At 35.3% G+C, this 20,094-nt stretch overlaps 1 protein-coding gene across 1 annotated transcript in view; it reads left to right on the top strand.

Moving 5' to 3' along the window:
- Positions 1–20,094, top strand: part of Nufip1 (nuclear fragile X mental retardation protein interacting protein 1) — a 40,352-nt gene that overhangs the window by 2,782 nt on the left and 17,476 nt on the right. The window contains exons 2-6 of the mRNA XM_005409078.2: positions 229–311; positions 2,426–2,524; positions 3,266–3,328; positions 4,134–4,210; positions 15,787–15,879. Of these exons, the coding sequence (XP_005409135.1) occupies positions 229–311; positions 2,426–2,524; positions 3,266–3,328; positions 4,134–4,210; positions 15,787–15,879 (415 nt within the window). The remainder of the gene's footprint in view (positions 1–228; positions 312–2,425; positions 2,525–3,265; positions 3,329–4,133; positions 4,211–15,786; positions 15,880–20,094) is intronic.

Genomic DNA, 20,094 nt, shown 5'->3' with positions numbered 1-20,094 from the left:
CATTTTGTAGCCCAAGGTGGTTTTGAACTCGCAACGATCCTCCTGCCTCAGCATCCCAAGTGCTGGGATTACAGGTGCGCGCCCCCATGCCTGGTGCTAATATGCTTTTAACTATTCTTCCCAGAAGAGGTAGTTTGCCAGTACTTTTATGCAAATATCTGTGATGTGCTATAATAAATAAATAATTATATATTTGTAAAAATTAATAGATTTCTTTTTGTTTGTCAGGTAAACATTCTTATTTTCCACGAAAATATGATCCAAACTTTCCTGACTTTAACTTCCCTCCCAGCAAAAAGCAGAAAAAGAAGGTATTTCTAAGATGTTTTTGAATGTGACACTTTGATCCCTATGTTACTGTGTCAAATCTTTTATTTCTGTTACAACTGTCTCAGTGTTTTACGTCTGTTAGTGATACAGTGGAGCTTTACTTTAACAGGATTTTTTTTTTTAAAACAGGATTTTTAAGGATCTTAGCTATAAATAAAAATTTTAAGCAAAATCATTTTGAGAAATAAACTGAGAAATTGTAGGTAAAGAAAACAGAATTAACAGTACAGGAGTAAAAAGTAATTGAAAACCATGATTATAAGTAAATGTAAATGTTACTAAACTTAGATGAAATAAAAAATGATTAGCAGATTGGGAGGTGAGTGATACAAGTTTGGGAGAAGAATGGAAGACCACCTTTTTTTATTAAGTTGAAAGCATGAAGTTAAGAATAAACTGTAACAAAAGATCTTTTTTCATAGTCTTTGCTTTTCAACATGGGAGGATATTTTAAGTCCTGATAAGATTAGTAAAAAAGCAGTTTTTTCCACTTTTGTTATATTCCAGTAAAAATAAATGTAATATTTTTGACTTAAAATAGTTTATATTTAGTCCTGTATGCATGTTTGAATAATGTTTCAAACAATGTTTGGACTTCAGATTGGATTTTTTTGTTTTTTTGAGACAGGGTCTTACTATATAGTTCAGGCTGCCCTTGAACTAACTAATATAGCTTCTACTGGCCTTGAACTTGTGGCAGTCCTCCAGCCTCAGTCTCTTGAGTGCTAGAATTACAGGCATGCACCACCATGCCCGGCAGACTGGTTTTACTACTGTTACTATACATTGTTTGTTTTTTATTTTAATTCATTGTAAATACTTCAGTTTTTTTCATCAGTGAGTATTCATTTTTATGAAAAACTTTTTTTAATGAAGAACAATTTTTGATTATCCTTTTGTATTGTATTAAAGTAGGTTTCTTTTCATGTAACTAACAGATATAGTCTTTCAAATTGAAGGTATACAGGCAATTCCAGTAGTTTAGAATAAATTGCCGAGTGTGCATAGCATGAAATTAGTATGAAAACTGTGTAGTTCATCTTGAGAAGTCGTTTCACAAGTGTAATATCCCCAGTATTAAAGAACTGGAGATTTATTTCCAGTGGTTTCTAAATAATAATGTTTTATGAATCACAAATAACTAATTTTTATCTAAATGATTCTTTTTCTCCTTTTCTATAAATGTAAAACTATATATGAAATATTTTTCCTAAAAGAGGAAATATTCTTACCTTGAATATTTATTTTTAGATCCCTTTGATGTGTTGTACTAAATCCTAATTAGATTATCAATTTGAAATTTACCCATAGTTTATATTCACTCTATTTAGATTTAAAGGATTTTCATCGTGCTTGGCGTTTGTTATTCTATTTGCCAAAAATTTAAAAAAAAAAATCTATTGATTTAGAAATGTGTTTAGAAGCATATTGCATATAAGAGGGTTGGTCTAAAAATACAGTGAAATTTTAAATTTAAAAAACGTATTACAGGAGAAGACACATTGCCATTAATCACCCAAAAAATGCTTCCCGCTCCTTGAATGCATTTATCCCATCATTCTTGCTACTTTCTGAAGCAGTTCTAAAAATTCTCTTGTATGAAGATCCTTAGTTGCACCGTTATCGCTACCTTGATGTCCTCAATCAATCCATTTACCATTCGTGCTCATTTTGAATTTGGGGAATGGCCGGAAGTCACTTGGTGCTACATCCAGTGAATAATGTGGATGAGGACACTGTAATGTTTGTGTAAGGCTGCCTTCCTGTTGGATGGCATGTAGCAATAGTATTTATCGTAATTTTGATCGCATTTGGTAAAGCTATCAAATGGGCCTTTGGAACTTTTTCAGAAAGTTACAAGAATGATGGCATATTTTGTGTTTGAAGCAAGGGGGAGTATTTTGAGAGTGATTAATAGCAATATGTTTTTTATTGTAATACTAAACATTCACTGTATATTTTAATCACGGCTTGCATAAAGGTTATGTGAAAAATCAAAGTGTATTTAACTAGAAGGATTATTATATTTTTTTATTGACTGTTTTTTTTTTTTTTTTTTTTTTTACCAAAAGCTGATGCCTCTTTTTGTTTACAGAAAAAAAAAGAACCCATTTTTCACTTCTTTTGTGATACCTGTGATCGTGGTTTTAAAAATCAAGAAAAGTATGGCCAACACATGTCTGAACATATAAAAGTAAGTGTTCTTAGTTGTCTTGAAATTTGTGTAGGAAAATGGGCTTTCATTTGTGTTTTTGGTAGAAATTCTAAGCTTATTTTTCTTGTAAGTTTAGAGTTTCCATAGAAATGTTTAATGACTTCACTGATGGGGATAGTGAACCAGGGCTTTGCAGTTTGGAAGTGCGATGCCCACGGCTCCAGGGAGAGATGAGATGGCAGCAAAGAGGGAGGTCTGGCAGCTCCACTGCTGGACACGTGGGCTGGGCCTGTGCTCTTGCTGTCTCGTGCTTCTTTGAGTTTACCTTTAAGGCCCAGATCATTTAACCACACTGTTACTTACCATGGCTCACCACTGTAAGATGATCCAAATATTAAGTACTTAAAAAAAAAATTAGCCGAGACATTTAAAATTTTAAAAGTTCTTGATTTGGAAAAGTTCTCTTTTTATTTACGAAATTCAACTTTAATCACTTTAATTAAATTCATTTAGTAACGCCTATAAATTCAACTTTAGGAAGTAAGAATATTTTGACATTGCTGATGTCTGTTTTCACTCAAGAGGAAAAGTGAAGGAGACATATTATGGTGCTCTGTACTTAGCAAATGTCATTAAGTGCAGCTCCAGTTGACATAAGAATGGACAATAGTACAGATATGGGATAATTATGTAACATGCCTAGAATGTATCTGTGTGTGTATAGTAGGAGAATTTTAATGTGCAAAACATTAAATGGTTTTTTAAAAAAAATTCTTACAGTGTCCTGAAGTAGATTGTTCTTTTAGTGCACATGAGAAGATTGTCCAGTTCCACTGGAGAAATGTAAGTTTTTAAATCATAGCCTTTTACTGATATATGCTCCTCTTATTAGTCTGTTATCATCATATCTCATCATTTACATAGTCTAATTCTAAATGACATTTATGGAGTACTTCGTCTGTTTTATCCCCCTGTGGTACTGGGGATTGAACCTAGGGCCTTCATGCTGAGCTACATCCAGTGCTTCCTACCCTTTCTTATTTGGAGATGAGATCTTGCCAGGTTATCACATTGCCCAGGCTGGATTTGAACTTGGAATCCTCCTGCCTTGGCCTTCTAGATTACCAGATCACAGGCCACTGTTCCTTGCTGTACTTTCTACTTTATAAGAGAATTGTAAAATTCTTTTTCAATTACGGACTCAAAAACAGCTTTGAGAAGTAAGTAAATATTGGGGGTTTCCAAGGCCTGAGGACTGATTCTTGCCTTTGAGTTTCTTAATTCCATCTTCTATGCTGGTTTTATTATGTTGTGCTACATGAAATTGTCTGTGCATCTCTTTCGCTTCCACTCTCAATTTTGGTTGGTAAGTTATTCATTTGGGTGTTCAACATTAATTGAGAAAATATACATCTGCTTTGTAACTAAATTGTTTTTCCATTTTCCTATATTGGTAGTATTAATATAAATGCATAAAATTGTTCCTTCTCCTTTAAAATAAAAGTTACAATAAGGATGTATAAAATTGGCTTATTTACCATAGTTTTCAATTTGTTTTTGTTTGTAAATTTAATGTTGGAAATGATCTCCTGCGTAGTCAAGAGCATTCAGTATGTCTCCTGATGTTCAGTAGTCTCTTTGCTCCTAGATGCATGCTCTTGGTATGAAGAAGATCAAGTTGGATACCCCAGAGGAGATCGCAAGATGGAGGGAAGAAAGAAGAAAGTGAGTAAAGAACTCAAAAATAGTGAAATTTCAACTTTTGGTTTCAGTGGCAGGGCTGGGAACTGCAAAATAATGACCAATCTAGCTATAATGAGTAATGTCAAGAAGGAAATTTGACATGATAATATTACAGTCATTTAATTGAAAATGATCCTGATTTTATTGTTCTTCAGAATTAGTATGTGGTGACTTTGAGAATTCTGTTACTTGATTGTTTAAAAATAATCATACAATTTTTTATTAGAGTAGTTAAATTTGTTGAATTCCGTTATAATATTGTTACTAAGAAGCAGGACTGTAAGCCACATTAGATGAGAGTGTTACTGAAGGTAGTTTTTATGGGGACGCTGACTAGGAACTCTCCATTTATATAACAAATACGTCAAAATTGGACAATACCCTTCTCTTGGAGGGAGAACTATTTGCTACCTATTATTGTTTGGTGGCTGAGGCAGTAATGGTTGGATGTTCTTATTTTTTAAATGTACATGCTGTACTTTACTGTGTTGATTCTTTTGATTTTCTTTTAACACAAAATTATTGAATAAATATTGTATGCTGGCCAGAAGGGGCACATCAGAGAATATACATGTGGTTACTTCAAACTATAAAAAGACCAAGAATTCATTCCTGTAGTTAACGTTTAAGAAATTCAGCCTTACCATGTGACCTGTGGTTTTATACTTAACAAAGGAAGAAAGTTTAGTTTACGTATAGCTAGAATATACTTCCGAAAAAATCCCACTGGGGCTCTGTTTTACTGTCTTCTCAGGTAATATCATGAACTAGAAGACGAAGGCAGAACTACTAGAATACTCCAGTGTACTTTTAAAGTCAAATATTTCTTTTAGTTAAAAAATAAGAAGTATAGGAAATGAAAACGGAGAAGTTAAAGTTCAAGAAAGATACTTAAAATTCTTGATCAGCAGGTTACATTTGTGCTTTGTTCAACTTAAAAGTTTTCAGTTCAGATATACTTGCATAGGTATTGATATGCCAGGTGTTGTGTTGTTTTATGAAAAAACTGGTTACTGCCCTTTAAGGCAATAGAGGTAGTTCTGAGGGAAACCAAAGAAACAAATTCAGAAGCAAGCCTGGTGTGACTGTAATTCCAGCACTCAGGAGGCTGAAGTAGGAGGCTTCCAAGTTGAAGGCTAATGTGGGCTACATAGTGAGACCCTGCCCATCTCAAAGATGGATGGATGGATGGATGTTCTGGGAGGAAATGGATGGATGGTACTCTGGGAGGAAAATTGCGAGTTCAGCCTCAGGCTGGGTAACTTAGCAAGTTCTTATCTCAAGAAAGGATATAGCTTAGTGCAATCACCAATACAAAAAAAAAGGAAAAAGATTCAGAACCAATTGAAAACAAATAAAATTCAATTAAAGTATATAATTATCAAGTAATAGTTAACCAGGTATGCAGTGAAAAGAATTACAAGAAGGTGAACAGGTAATCAGGGAAATTTGATTTTCAAACAAAGGGAGTCCAGTCAGTCAACATGAATTCGGTGGCTGTGACAGCATTTCAAGAACATCTTTAACAAGTGAAGGAACCTAGGCTACCTAGAATAGTCTGGAATCCCGTTATCTCTTTGTCAAAATCTTATCTTTCTTTTTCTTGGTACCGAGAATCAAACTTAGGACCTTGCACTTGCCAGGCAGGTGCTGTGCTGCTGCGCTACATCCCCAACTCAAAGTTTTGCTCATCTTGTCACACCAGTTTTTAAAATTCCCTGACTTACCACTCTTTTGCTTTTCATTTTTCTTTTGCTTTTCCCTGTATTTTAGGGTTGCCAGAGTGCCAGTTTGTAACAAAGGGAGCTTACACCAGAATATAAATCTGTATACTGTTTCCTTTATTGATAAAATTTTGGTAAGAAAAAAATTTCAGCCAGACTTGGTGGTGCAAGCTTGTAATCCTAGCACTTGGGAGGCTGGGGCAGGAGAATTACTGTGAGTCCAAGGCTAATCTTAACTACAGAGCAAGACCCTGTCCCAAAAAAAAAAAAAAAAAAAAAAAAAAAAAAAACAAAAAACAACTCAGATGAATGTAGGTATTTTGCTTGGGAATGTAGTTTTATACTATGGTCTAAGTATATGGGTTATATACTAGTCCTTGGACCAAACTACCCTTTTAAAGCTTGATTTATTACTTCTTCTGCAAATATATGTGATTAGTGTAACCACGGTAGATGTGTCAGATTGTATTATGGGTGGCCCTAGTTTTGGACATCTTTGATTCTTTGCATGTTGCACAGTTCTTAGAATCTACATGTGAAGACTGTGTGTGTTTTTTGATTTACTGTTAAATGGTCCATGACGGGGAAGACTCACCTTTGGCAGTGATAAGGGTCCTTGAGCTAGTTGCAAGGTCAGACTTAGAAGCCAAAGGAGTGGAGACAGTGAGGTAGTTTGAGTTTGTAAAGAATTTTGATGCCCTGAATGTGAAGCTTCTTCCTTCCTGTAGGTCGCTTCTTTACAAATAGAATTATTTCTCCTTATAAAGGGGCTTTTTTATGTGTGTTGCTTTTTAAAAAAGATATATTGGTGTTATCTTTGTCTTACTGTTTTAGAGGAATAAGCAAACCAGAAGAGTTAACTCCACTTCCTGTCTGATAGGTTTTCAAGAAGTAACAGTAATGGTATTGAAAATTTTATCCTGCAAAATAAGAAGGAAATGGGCTAGCCAGTAAGATACTAGGTGGTGTGTCTCCCTCCCCACGCCTCTTCAGCTCTGACTGTGATCATTTGAAGGCTAGTGCAATTCGGTGGTGCTGGCCCCTTTTAAAAATGTTTAATTCTCGTGAGGAAAATGACACAATGCCATGTCGAGGAAGCCAGTGGACAGGAGAACTTCAAAGAGGAGGGTATGGTTAGCAGTTCAGATTGCTATGGAAGGGTCAAATAAAATAAGAATAAAAAGTGACTGATTTTCTGACACATAGGGCCTCCTTCATGGAATTCCAAATTAGTCCTTGGCCCCCTGCCTTGACACCCTGACATCTGCCTGCAGTGCTTTCTTTCATTCTACCTCCAGTAATTTTTTTATTTTTGTGTAATACAAGGGGATATTAATACAAAAAAGCACTCTTTAACTTCTATGAAAAGGTAGAACAAATTTCGTAACAAAATAGAGACTAACAATATTAATACTTTGTATCATAATCTTAAAAGAATGTTATGCCAAAATGTTATGCAAAGTGTAAGTCATAGACAGAAAAGACTTACAAAGAAACACAGAGAGAAAAGCACAAAACTTGCTCTTCAGTAAACTGAACTGAAAACTAGTATAAATGCAACAAATTAGTATGAAACAAATTAGTATAAATGAAACATTCGCATATGTATTAAAATTCTTTTTAAACAACTGGATAATTGGGTTATTTGGACTTCTTACTTCCTACCCATCTGCTATTTTGTGCTTGATCTCTTTCTTTCTATTTTTCATTTTTAGTTTCTCATGTAACCATGCAATATTTAAGCTGTGTATCTGATTTAGTTGCCTTAACATTATGTTTTCAAGTTGCATCCATTTGCCTACTAATACCTCAATTTTATCTTTATTTATGGCAAGGTAGTAATCCATTGTGTATAAATACATACCACATTTACTTTATTCATTCATTTGTTAATGACATATACGCAGTTTCCCAAAATTCTAAACAAGAGATGCAGCCTTTGGTACTTGCCCTTGGCATGTTAGATGCTGCACAGAAAAATGTTTGATTTTCATTCATTCAAAACCTTTCTACCTCCACATTTCCAGTGTCCTGTACCTTCAGCGTTTTTGACCACTCCCTGTGATGGCCACGCCCTGTTTTTAAAGTTGGACATGCTCCTCTTTGAGTATCTCTTCCATCCATCTAGCTCCCATGCTGCTGCTGTTCAGCTAGATTGGGACTAGTGGAGGCTTCCTGTCGTTTAACTCCTTTCCTCATCCCTTTCTGTCTTCAGGGCTCTGCCCGGCTTAGCTCCCTTTAGTCACTCCTGTCACTGTCTCAGCTCTGGTGTCCATCTGTCTCTGCTCATTGCCTGGCTGAACCTCAACTCTGAGTCAATTGCCATGTCCTGTTCTGGAAGAAAGGAGACTTGAAATTTGTGCTACTAGCAAACACCCACAGTGCTCTCTGGCTCAAGGAACTTAGCTGACAAATGAGAAGTTTAGTTTTTTTTTCCTTGTTTTGTTCTTTGGTCAGAAAATTAGATGTTCAGTATGTGTATATTTCTTAGTTATATAGGTGACTGTGGTTAAAATTTAAATATTTATTAAACTATTTTATCTTAGCCTACAGAAATGCCAGTAAAAATAAAGTCTCTTGGAACTGGTTGTCAGTTCTATTTATTTATTTTCTCAGCCAAACTTGTTATTTAGCCTCTTATACAGGTTTTTACCTCTTAGTTTTGCTCATGCCATCTCTGAAGTTCTGCTCATTGCTCTTGGCCCAGCAGCAATCCTGCCACTCTGGGGGATATTTTTCTTTATCTCACTGGAGGAATGTCTTATTCTTCTTTGAATACAGAGTCCTCTCTGCCTCTCTGTCATAGATATCAGTTATTGTTCTGTTGGTGAATTTTTTTGCATTTATTTTTTATCCGTGAATAAATCATAAGCACTAAAAAAGTAAGAACATCTTTTACATGATCATTTATATCCCATGGTACCACAGAAAATAGGAATGTTTATAAATGTTAATTTATATAAATAGGGCTTGAAATTATTTTTGTTATGGGTATGTTGTAATTCTGTTTTGGTATATACAAGGTAAGTGTTTGGAGAATTCTTGTTGAATCTTGTATTTTTCAGTCATGTTTTGAATAGTACCTTTATTGTTTTTAGAGAAGTTGGGCAAATATATATTGATCTAATTAATAACTGGTTGGAATTCAATAGTGTAATTAATAGTACTTTAATTGTTGTGGTTTTGATGTCATATTCTCACCAGGTAGGGTAGACTACCAAGACAAATGAAATTGAACTATATTTGAATGCAGTGCTTTCTATAAATATGATCTATGCCCCCTTGTGGTTTTGTGCGACAAGTGATTAAAGGAAAAAAAATTTTGTTGGCTGGAGAAACTTGGAGAATATTATTATTTGAAGATAAAAACTAGCTTAGGTAGCATGTATATATATGAAAGTCTCTAGTAGAATACCGGTTTGATTTTCACATGTTAAGAAGTCTCAACGAATTTAGAACATGTGATAACTGAATAAATTCTCAACAGCAGTTTACTTTGAAAATTAGAGTTATATTTATTGTAGCTGTATTTGAAAAGGCAAAGTTTTTCAGTTTGTGACTGAAGTCCCCAAAACCAGATAGGAGTAGATGGTTGGCCTTTAAGACTCACTCAAATGAGAGACCTAGGGAGTGTGAGGTGCCTATAAGAACATGGAGGTTAAAACCTTTTTTTAAGCTATGTAGGGAGGATAATGTGTGGTCAAGGAGAACTCGGAGTCTTTGGAAAGCAGGGCCATCAGTTTTTTGTTTTTGTTTCTTTGCAAAGGCTTCCTATAAGAGGTGAAGTCTGCTGGGGATGTAGTTCAGTGGTAGAGCACTAGCTTAGCTCTAGGTTTGATCACCACCACTGAAAGAAATGAGGTCCCCAAGCACCACTCTGTTTTAAGGCAGTGTAATTCACTCTTAGTAGTGGGTAGTTCTGACAAATGTATAGTTACATAAATGCCACCACAAACAGAACAATATTCCATCTCCCCCTAAATCCCATTCTGGTTTTGATGATTGACCTCCCCAGCTGCTGCCTGGCAACCACTGATCTAAGTTCTGGAAACTATCATATGAGTAGAATTATGCAGTATGTAGCTTTCTGAGTCTGACTCAAAATTCATCCATGTGTAGCACTAGTTCATTTATTCTTTCTGAGTATGTTTCTGTTCCATTGTGCATCGTGGTTTATTTCCCAGCAGAGATTGATTTCAAGATTTAGCCTTTGGAAAGCCTTCATAAACATTCATAGGTTTTGTTTCGACCAAAAGTAGGATTGGCTGGTCATAAAGTAAATATGTATTTAAAAGAAACTGTTAGGAGAAAAAGTGGTTTGTTTTGTTTGTTTTTTTTCATTGTTGGATATTGAACCCAGGGCTGCTCAGTCACGGAGTTATATATCCTCAGCCCTTTTTTATTTTTGAGACAGTCTTGCTAACTTGCTCAGATGGGATTTGAACTTGGAATCCTCCTGCCTCAGCCTCCCAGAGTCCTGGGATTACGGGTGTGTACTATTGTATGCAGCTAGGGGGAGAGTTTTTAGACCAAGACCTGCTTATTTGAGCATGAAAAGCATTCTGATCAAAGGGGATGGCTAAGGTGCAGTTAAGCTTGCATCAGGTAGAATTGGACTCCAGTGGAACAATAGCCTTACTACATAGCTTAATGCAAAGACATTGCTTTTTCCCAAATAAAAGAAGTGCAGGGCTGCCGTTGCTGCTTGATAGTACCGTTGGGCACAGACTCTGTCTTGTTCAGTAACTGGTTTTCATCTTGTTCACCAGAAAGGTCCTACATACTCAATTAAGCCCATATTCTAGGAGGGAAGAAGAAAGAGGCAAAAAGGACATAGCCTGGTTTCCCAATTTTATTGGGAAAGCAATGGATTTGTTTTTAGCTCTAACCAGGAGATTTTGCATATAGATTTATGGGCTATGAGGTTGCGTGGTTACCATTAGTGGGATTGGAGGCGTCCTCAAGCAAAATTGTTTTTTGTTGTTGTTGTTGTTTGTTTTGTTTCTTTTTCCGGAACCGGGAATCGAACTCATGACCTTGCGCTTGCCAGGCAGGCGCTGTGCCACTGAGCTAAATCCCCAGCCCCTCAAGCAAAATTGTTAAGGAAGAAAGAAAAATATCCAGCTAGCACTGACTTGCCTTGAGCTTGGTGGCACAGTTTTTTTCTTTTCTTTTTTTCTTTTTTTTGCTGTGCCAGGGATCAAACTCACAACCTTGCGCTTGCCAGGCAGGCGCTTATGCCGCTGAGCTATATCCCCAGCCCAGAGTGGCACAGTTTGAAGCTTGTTGAATTTCAGAACTATAAGTAAAATTTTGGAAGCAGCCCTATCATTTTGAATGAATTAACTTGAGGGCTGCGGATTTAGCTCAGCGGCACAGCGCCTGTCTGGCAAGCACAAGGTTGGGAGTTCGATTCCTGGTACAGGAGAAAAACCAAAACCAAAAAAAAAAGAATTAACTTGAGCAAATGTTGCTTGTTGGTGGTTCTTGTTGTGTAGGACACGTGTGTCTAGCTCTAGTTTTTAAGCATATAGGCTGAAGGTCATGATCACAAGGGCTTTGGAAAAAGAGTGCGTACAATCTATTCAGTAAGTGACATTTTAGATTAGTGAATTTCAGAAGAGCTTATAATGCTGAGGATAACAATTTGGGGTGAAGTTCACTTGTATCTGTGGTGTTGCCTGACTACCACGTTCTCTAAAATTATCTTTCAACATTTGCTGAATTTATCTGACATTCTTCCATATCTTACTTGCCAGATTCTTGCTCCTTAGCATATTCTGAAGTTTTCATGTTATGTTTCATTAATAGAAAATATAGGAAATACTTACCTTCTTTTGGTACATTTGATAGATTTCTCAAAAATATCCTTACACTGCTAGGTGGGGTGGTGCACGCCTGTAATCCCAGCACTCGGGAGGCAAAGGCAAGAGGGATCACCATGAGTTCAAGGCCAGCCTGAATTATATAGTGAAACCTTGTCTCAAAGACGAAACAAAACAAACACTTATTCTCTCCACTCTCCATTTTTTAAAAAAGACATTACAAAAATATATTTAGTTTTTATGTATTTGTCAGCCTCAAATTTGTAAAAATTTGTAAAAATTTACAATAATTTGTAAAAATTATTACTTGAACTTCTTAAAAGAATGAGTTCTACATTGGTTGAATTGTCTTTGTGAGAATTTCATTCTTTCTGAGGAAGCCACTCTATTCTTTGATAAGCAGGAAAGATAAAGTCTTTGTGTAGTTGCTTTGTTAGAAACCTTGTGAAAGATTTCACAGATAAGAATTTAAAGATGGAAGAAAACTAAAGATTGCCTTATATATTGTTCTTAAATGAAGGTAATCTTTGTCTTTATTCCTAAGTCTTTTTTTTTTCTTTTTTTTCCTAAATCTTTTTTTTTTTGCAAATTAGCAAAACTCATAGGGCTTTGCTGAGTTTACAAACTGTAAAGCTTTCTACTAGTCATCCTCAAAAAACAAAAAACTATGACCCCCAAAGGTGATCCTGTCTTAAATCTTGACCTGTGAGGTACAACTGCTATATACTTTTAATTAGGGAAAATGAATGGTAGAAGTTTGTTTACAAGACCTCACTTTTAGAAACTGGATCATATACCACAGCAGATTGGGAGTCCACTAGGTGGGGTAGTTTTATAATATTTATTACTCACTGTGGCTCCAGAAAGCCTTTTAATTTGTATCCCCAGTCCATTCAAAGTTTTTGCAGAGATGGTTAGCTCCTTAATGTTATATTTTTTTGAAGTTCAGAAAGAGTTAAATAAAATATAGTGGCACAGCTTGTGTTGAAGCAGTTGTGTTTCTCTGAGGGTTTGTGTTTTATAGAGACTAGGCCTAGGAGAAGCCAGTAAGTGAGTGGTAACTTGAGAATAAGGAAAAAGTTGGAGAGAATTAATGTGACCAGTATGATACCTGCTGAGATAGTGATTGACATAGTTTTGCCCCTTTATGGACTCCGTAGTAGGTGTTAAAAACTGTTACTGGAGACTTGAGGTGTAGGCAAGGCAGGAACCAAAGAGGAGGTAAGAAATGAAGGAGGGAGAGGTGCAAAAGAAAAAGCATTTGATGTTAGGACCGATTCCTCTGTGTTGTTGAGGAAAGATAGAAGTGCAGGGAGAAAAGTGATTTTAGCAGGTAAAAATACAGAGAAACCAACTGTGAAAATAACCCTTGTCACAAGCTTTACGACTTTGTAACATCTGTTCTCTAGTAGGAGCTATTGAACTAAGTTTTTTTCCTGTATATTATTGTATGATGTAGGGCATAATTTATGATTTTTTTCAATAGTTTTTGTTATTTGAATTTTATTGTAGGAACTTGAACTGCTCTCTATCGTAGCTCTTTACTTTTCCTTTTCCTTTTCCTTTTTTTTTTTTTTTTTGGTTTTTCTCCGGTACCAGGAACCGAACTCACGACCTTGCGCTTGCCAGGCAGGCGCTTTTGCCGCTGAGCTAAATCCCCAGCCCCTCCTTTTCCTTTTCCTTATTCTTGCATCTCAGTGTGTTGGTGAAGTGAGGCTTCCTAATTGCTGTGTGTATAGCCAGATCTTGTGTTTCTTGTTTCCTGTTTTGGAGGGATAATTTGTTTTCTAGTACCTTTATTTTCCCTAGTTCTAAGTTGATGAATTTTGTGTAAATAACAGTAGTATAAATTTTGGGAGAGGACCTGATTCATTTCAGAACTGAAAAGTAAGAATTTTTTATCTTTGGAATGAATATTGGAAGATTCCTTACTTTTAGGAACTTGACACTTTACTATAAAAAGAAAGCTGTTTGAAAAGGTTCCCACCAGAGAAGTTTCCATACCATCTTTCTATGTCTTTATTTGGAGAATTATTTCTGATCTCTTACCTACAGTCCACTTGCTGTAACAAATGTTTAAATTCTTTACCATGAGAGGTACATGTCTAACGTTAGCGTATTTGTGCGTGGTGCACTGAATTACAGATATTATTGTTTCACATGTGGCCCGTCATGTTAACAGTCTGCAGCATTCAGAACAAAAGTATGAAGAGACAGAGTGGGAAGAGCGAGTGAATCAGAGGGGAGTGGTGAGTGTTGGGTAACTGAGTTCCATGCCTAACCACCGTGGGCCCTTTGCAGATTCTCACCATCTTCCTCCTCATTCCTGCTTCTACATTGTTCAGATTGAGAACAGCTGGATACCATCTGCCCTGTAAAACTATTTTATTGTCACTTTTCGTGCTATTTTAGAAGCTGCAAATAGTTCCTTTCATCTTTCTTCAGAGGTTTTATTTTTCACCCTCTTAATTATCTTTGAGTCTTTTCTGAGTCCTTTCCAATTTGCCTTTTTTTCTGTGTTCCTTTTCTACCAGCTGACAGAGTGCCCTGAGACACTCTGACCATTTCTGAGTATCAAGCAAGAAGATTTCACAGTTGTGTGAGTGCCAGAGTCTACTTCATATAACCTTAGACTGTGTTTACTTTTTGAAAGTATAATCACATGTTGCTGACTGGCTATCAGATTTTTATCTCCAATGACCTTGATCTTTTCCGCTTACGTTTATTTATAGCTTGTGCACTCATCATCTTTTATTTATGGAGGTTATTTTTCCTGGCTGGGTATGTTGCTTTGCCTGTCTTTGACGTTCATTGCCTTTTTCTGAGTACTTGCCCACTTAACCCAGTGTCACTTCCATTCCTGTCATCCAGTATGGCAAGCCCATAGGCTTCTTATTCTCTGGGCTATTCAGGTTAGTAATGCAGAAGTTCAAAAAAGAAAAAAATAGAGAACTGTTTTAGAAGCAGTGACAGAACACAATTTACTCTGATGAGTGTCCAAGCTGAGTGATGAGAGCTGTGTGTGTACCCTCCTTTCAGGCATTTTATACTTCAGGGATCTATCTCCCTCACCATCATTTTGGGGCCTACATCTCCACACAGCTGTGCTAACAAGCAAAGAAAGCAGTTCATCTTGCACACTACTGTCAGATTTAATGTGATTGAGGCCTTGTACATATGTCTCCATATTCTCATCTCTCTGTGGCTTCCCTTCACCTGCTGAATTAAATATAAACATTCTAGTCAACTCAAGGGACGTTTTGACCTAAGTCTCCCTTTCCAGTCCAATTGCCTGTAACTGTCTCATGTTTCATACAGAATTATTCTCTGGCTGTGTCTCACGCTTTGTGAGGTCTTAGTTTATTTGCTTTGTTTGTTGTACTTCATATACCTTGAAGTTTTTCCTCTGGTTGCTGTCTTCAACATATTTAGGACCAGTTTCTTTCATGACTCATTCTTTCTAGATTTCTCCATTTTGATATAACCTTTCCTCCTCATTCCCTATGTCTTTATATTCTTGATTTTGTCCTATGTTGTAGATGTTTGTATGGTTTTTCTATCTCTTCTGGTAGACTAGTTTTTTTTTAGAACTATCTCTTCCTCATCTTGCTAACTTTGTGAATACTTAGCATATATTTGCATAAGTAATGAAATATATGTAAATTTTTCTTAGCGTATTTGTGGGGTGCATGCTAAATAGACAAATTAGATCAGTTTGAGCACATTATATGATATAGTATATTCAATTTAAATTCTAGCATTAGCTGTAGTTGCAGCCTGATAACAGGGTTTGTAGACCAGCAGCTGGTGTATACTTTTAGTAGTATTGTTATAGCCTATATTTTTCTATCTTAGAAAAATTCTAGATGCGATGAAAGGTTTGTAATGATTCACTGTTATTGAACAAAAATTTCCAGATTCAGGACCTGCTTGGTTGCTTACATTCAGGACTTGCTTGGTGGTTTGTATTTCAGAAGTCTTTTTCTAATAAACTTTTATTATTTTCTAGAAACTACCCAACTCTGGCTAATATTGAAAGGAAGAAAAAGTTAAAACTTGAGAAGGAAAAGAGAGGAGAAGTATTGACAACGACGCAGTATGGGTAAGTTCCTCAATTGCTTGTGTTCTTAATGTTCATTTTCACTGAGTGTACTTACAAGAATAAAAAAGAACAGAAACCAAAATCTTAAAATCACCACAATCCTAATTCTGAAATCTTTGGTTTTTACCTTGTTTCCTTTTAAAAAATGTAACTATATCTTAAAATAACTGTTGCATACATGGATTTGATTTTTTAAACGATATATAGTGAACAAGATCTTTCAATATCGTTTTCCAAGCTGGTCTCCTTCCAGAGTAATCCATTTTAGCCTTCCAGAGAACCTTTGTTTGTACAGTACATATATGATAGTTACAGTAATTTTTCTTTGTTTTTTGGACACTGTTAAATATTTTTAGACTTTGAAAATTTTACTTGGACATTGTTCCATATTGATATATGGAACCTCATCCTTTAAAGATATGTAGGAAGCTTAAGGATGTCCCACAATGTTTTTTGTTTTTACCAATTTCCTGTTGACAGATATTTATTTATTTAGGCAGATATTTATGTTCTTACAAATCTTTTACTAATAAAAAGTTGCCATTAGTGCCTTTGTACATAAAAATATTTTACACAGGTATTTCTGTAGATAGGTTCCTAGAAATGGTCTTGCTAGGTCAAACTGTATGTGAATTTGTAGTATTACTAGATGCTGGTAAATATCTATCCTAGAAACTGAACCAGTTTGCTTTCCTATCATTAACATATGAGATACTCTTCTACTTTCACTTTCACTGAATATTTTTCAGAATTTTTTTCTTTTTATTTACATTTTATTGACCTTGTAATTTAATTAAATATAGTAATCTTAAATGTACAACTTGATGAAGTTTTACATAATATGTACATGTTCATGAACACTCCTACACATTTGTATAACTTCTGCACAGATTAATATACAGAATATCTTTACCTCACAAAGCTTTTCTTAAGCCTTCCTATTCAGTGCCTCCCTGCAAAGGTAACCTGTTTTCAGATTTCTATCATAGATTTCTTTTGCCTGTTCCCGGAACTTTCTTTCTTTTTTTTTTTTTTCTGTTTTTTTGTTTTTTGTTTTTGTCGGGTACAGGGAATTGAACTCACAGCCTTGTGCTGGCCAGACTGTGCCGCTGAGCTAAATCCCCAGCCCCTCCCGGAACTTTCTATAAATGACATAATATAGTATGTATTCTTGGGTTTGTGATTTCTATAGCTCAAAATTATTTTGTGAGGTTAGACAAGTAGGGATATTTTGTAATGTTAAAAGGCTCACTGCAACAAGAAAACATAATAATCATACCTGTATATGTCTAATAACATAACTTTAAAAAGCAAAATTATTGACTGCCTCAAAGGAGAACTAGGTAAATTGAGAGTTAAAGATTTTAATATATTTCTTTCTGTAACTATTATAAAATAATATGTAATGTTAGAGAAAGTTTTTAAAGAGGAGAATTAAACACAACAAACCTACTCTGTAGTAGTACTATACCTGATAACTAAGGGTTACATATTTTACCAAAAAGATCATAAAGTAAATAACATTTAAAAGGACTGAAATAACACAAAATAATTCATTTTCACTAAATGTAAAGTCAAGCAGAAATCAGTCGCAAAAAGAAAACTAGAAATGCCTTAACAGCCACACATTTAAAATACAAATTACTGAAACTGACTCAAGAGATTAAAAATCAGAATTTCTCTAATAGATCTGTTAGGAAAATTGAATCTATAATTAAGTACCATCCTAATAAAGAAATTCAATTCTCTGTGAGTTTAATATGAAATTCTTCCAACACTTACAAGCTTTTCTGTAGATAGGTTCCTAGAAATGGTCTTGCTAGGTCAAACTGTATGTGAATTTGTAGTATTACTAGATGCTGGTAAATTACAAGGTAAATATCTGTAGATATTTACAGTCTTAATATTACAGTCTTACAGAAACTCAGCAGTGTCCAAGTGGGGCGCACACCTGTAACCCACAGGCAGGGGGATTGCTTAAGTCCGAGGCCAGCCTGGGCTACATAGTGAGCTCAAGACCAGCCTGAACTACACTGTGAGACTTTTTCTCAAAAAACGAAACAAAACAAAATACCACACGAAACAATTCAGCTGCTCATTTTAACAATTCAGTATATGTGATCTTGATACCAAAACCTCATGAAGACATTACAGTAATGGAGAACTGATAAAATTCAACATGTATTCCTACAAAACTTAACAAATGAGGAATAGAAAATATTTTCTTTAATAAGAAGTATCTGTCAATACCTTACACTCAAATTGTTCTTAATGGTGAAATACTGATAACTTTGTTGTTGTTGTTTTGGTGTTTTTGAGACAGGGTCTCACTATGCAGTTCAGCCTGGTTTTGAGCTCACTTTGTAGCCCAGGCTGGCCTTGAACTCACAATGATCCTTCTGCCTCAGCCTCCCCCGAGTGCTGGAATTATAGGTGTGCGCCACCACGCCCGGCTAAATACTGACAACTTTGCCTCTGACATTGGGAATAAAATGTGGATGTCCACTATTACTACATTTATAAATTAATGTAGCCAAATATGTATAACATCAATATTTTAAAAATCAATTGTATTTTTATGAACTGGTAACATAGAACTATAGATTGACATTAAAAAAAAAGTACATATTGTCAAAAAATATCTAGGGATACCTAGGGATAAAGCTAACAAAAAATCTGTAAGAGCTCTGCTCTAAAAACTATAAAACCTTGTTCAGAAAATTTAAAAGCCTAAGTAAATGAAGGGATATGTAATATTCTTAGGCTAAAGACAGTATAATTATGTTAATTCTTCTCCACAGTGATCACAGGCAAAATTTCAGCAAGATTTTTAACTTCTATTTTTGGCAGAGTTTAGGGAGACTGATAATCTTGAAAGTGATATGAAAGTACAAAGGATCTAGAATAGCCAAGAAAAAGTCATGCAGATTGGCATTGGCCAAGGATAGACTGATAAATAGAACAAGAAGTTTACAACCAAAATCATTGATTTATATTAATAAAGGTAGCGATATAACTCAGTGGAGAAAGGATAGTGTTTTTGGCATCCAGTTCTCTTTAAACATTCTGTGTATATATTTGAAGTGTACATCTTACATAATATATAGTTCAATCTTTGAAATACAAAATCCAGACTGAAAAAAAATCTTGGTCTTTATCTAGTTCTTTTATATTTAATGTAGTTACTAATTTACTTGGATTTTCTTGTATCATTGTCTTGTGCTTTTAAATTTGATTTGTTTGTTTTTTGTTCTTTTCCTGTTTTTGGGAGTGAGTTTTTTAAAAACTTTCTCTCCATTAACCTTTTACTTATAATTATTCCTTAATCTCTCCATTTAACATATACCTTCTGTGTTACCTAAGTAAATTTTTCCTTTCAAATGATTGTCAAGCAGTGATGTAACAACTACTCCCTCCAAGGAGGGGGCGGGTGCCAGACGTACTGCCTTCTCAGTGAAGCCTTATTAATCTCACCACTAAGGCTCATCTCTACTGAGCACATACAAGAGAATACCTTAAAGGTGACTTTTCAAAAGCCAGACAGGGTCAAATGCTGTAGGAACAGGATGCAGCGGAGATGTCTGTGAGTGGGAGCCCAAGGAAAGGGCATGTTTTTATTCTTCCTCATGGGGCTAAGTGTGCCAGAGGCAAGAACTGTACCTGATTTGCCTGTAGTAATGCTGTTGAGTTCTTAGCTTGACATCTGTGGATGGATATTTGGAGATTGGTTTGTGATAATTTAGGCTTTTGGCAAAATTGATAATAGACGTATATATGATTTTTTTTGGATTGAGATTTTATAAGGATTCTAAAAGGACTATAAGCCTCTGGGTTGCAGATATAAATTACGTATGTTAGCATGTTATCTGGAAAAGTCTATTTTAGTTCTGTGTCTCCATCATTCCTCTTGTACAAATGAGGGAGTAAACAGTGCCAGGGATACTGATCTTGTCTAAGGGACACAGCTAGTAAGTGGCAAAAGAGAAATTTGGACCCAGATTTCTAACTCTATACTCCTAACCATGGCCTTCATTATTAATGAAAAATGAATTTTGCCTAATAAATGGAAAATTGAAAAAGGATGCATATGTTTAAGAAAACTCAGTTACTCTCAAAGGTGTTTTATATTATTATTTATGGAGAAAGTATAAATGAACCTTTTTTTAAATGGTCTGTTTTCACCCCTTCCTAAGTTTAAATTAGAAGATGCTCACA

Source organism: Chinchilla lanigera, unplaced genomic scaffold (genome assembly GCF_000276665.1).
Source record: "Chinchilla lanigera isolate Chin_1 unplaced genomic scaffold, ChiLan1.0 scaffold00117, whole genome shotgun sequence".
Lineage (NCBI taxonomy): Eukaryota > Metazoa > Chordata > Mammalia > Rodentia > Chinchillidae > Chinchilla > Chinchilla lanigera.
The sequence above is the reverse complement of the archived record's forward strand: the minus strand, read 5'-3'. Positions and strand labels throughout refer to the sequence as shown.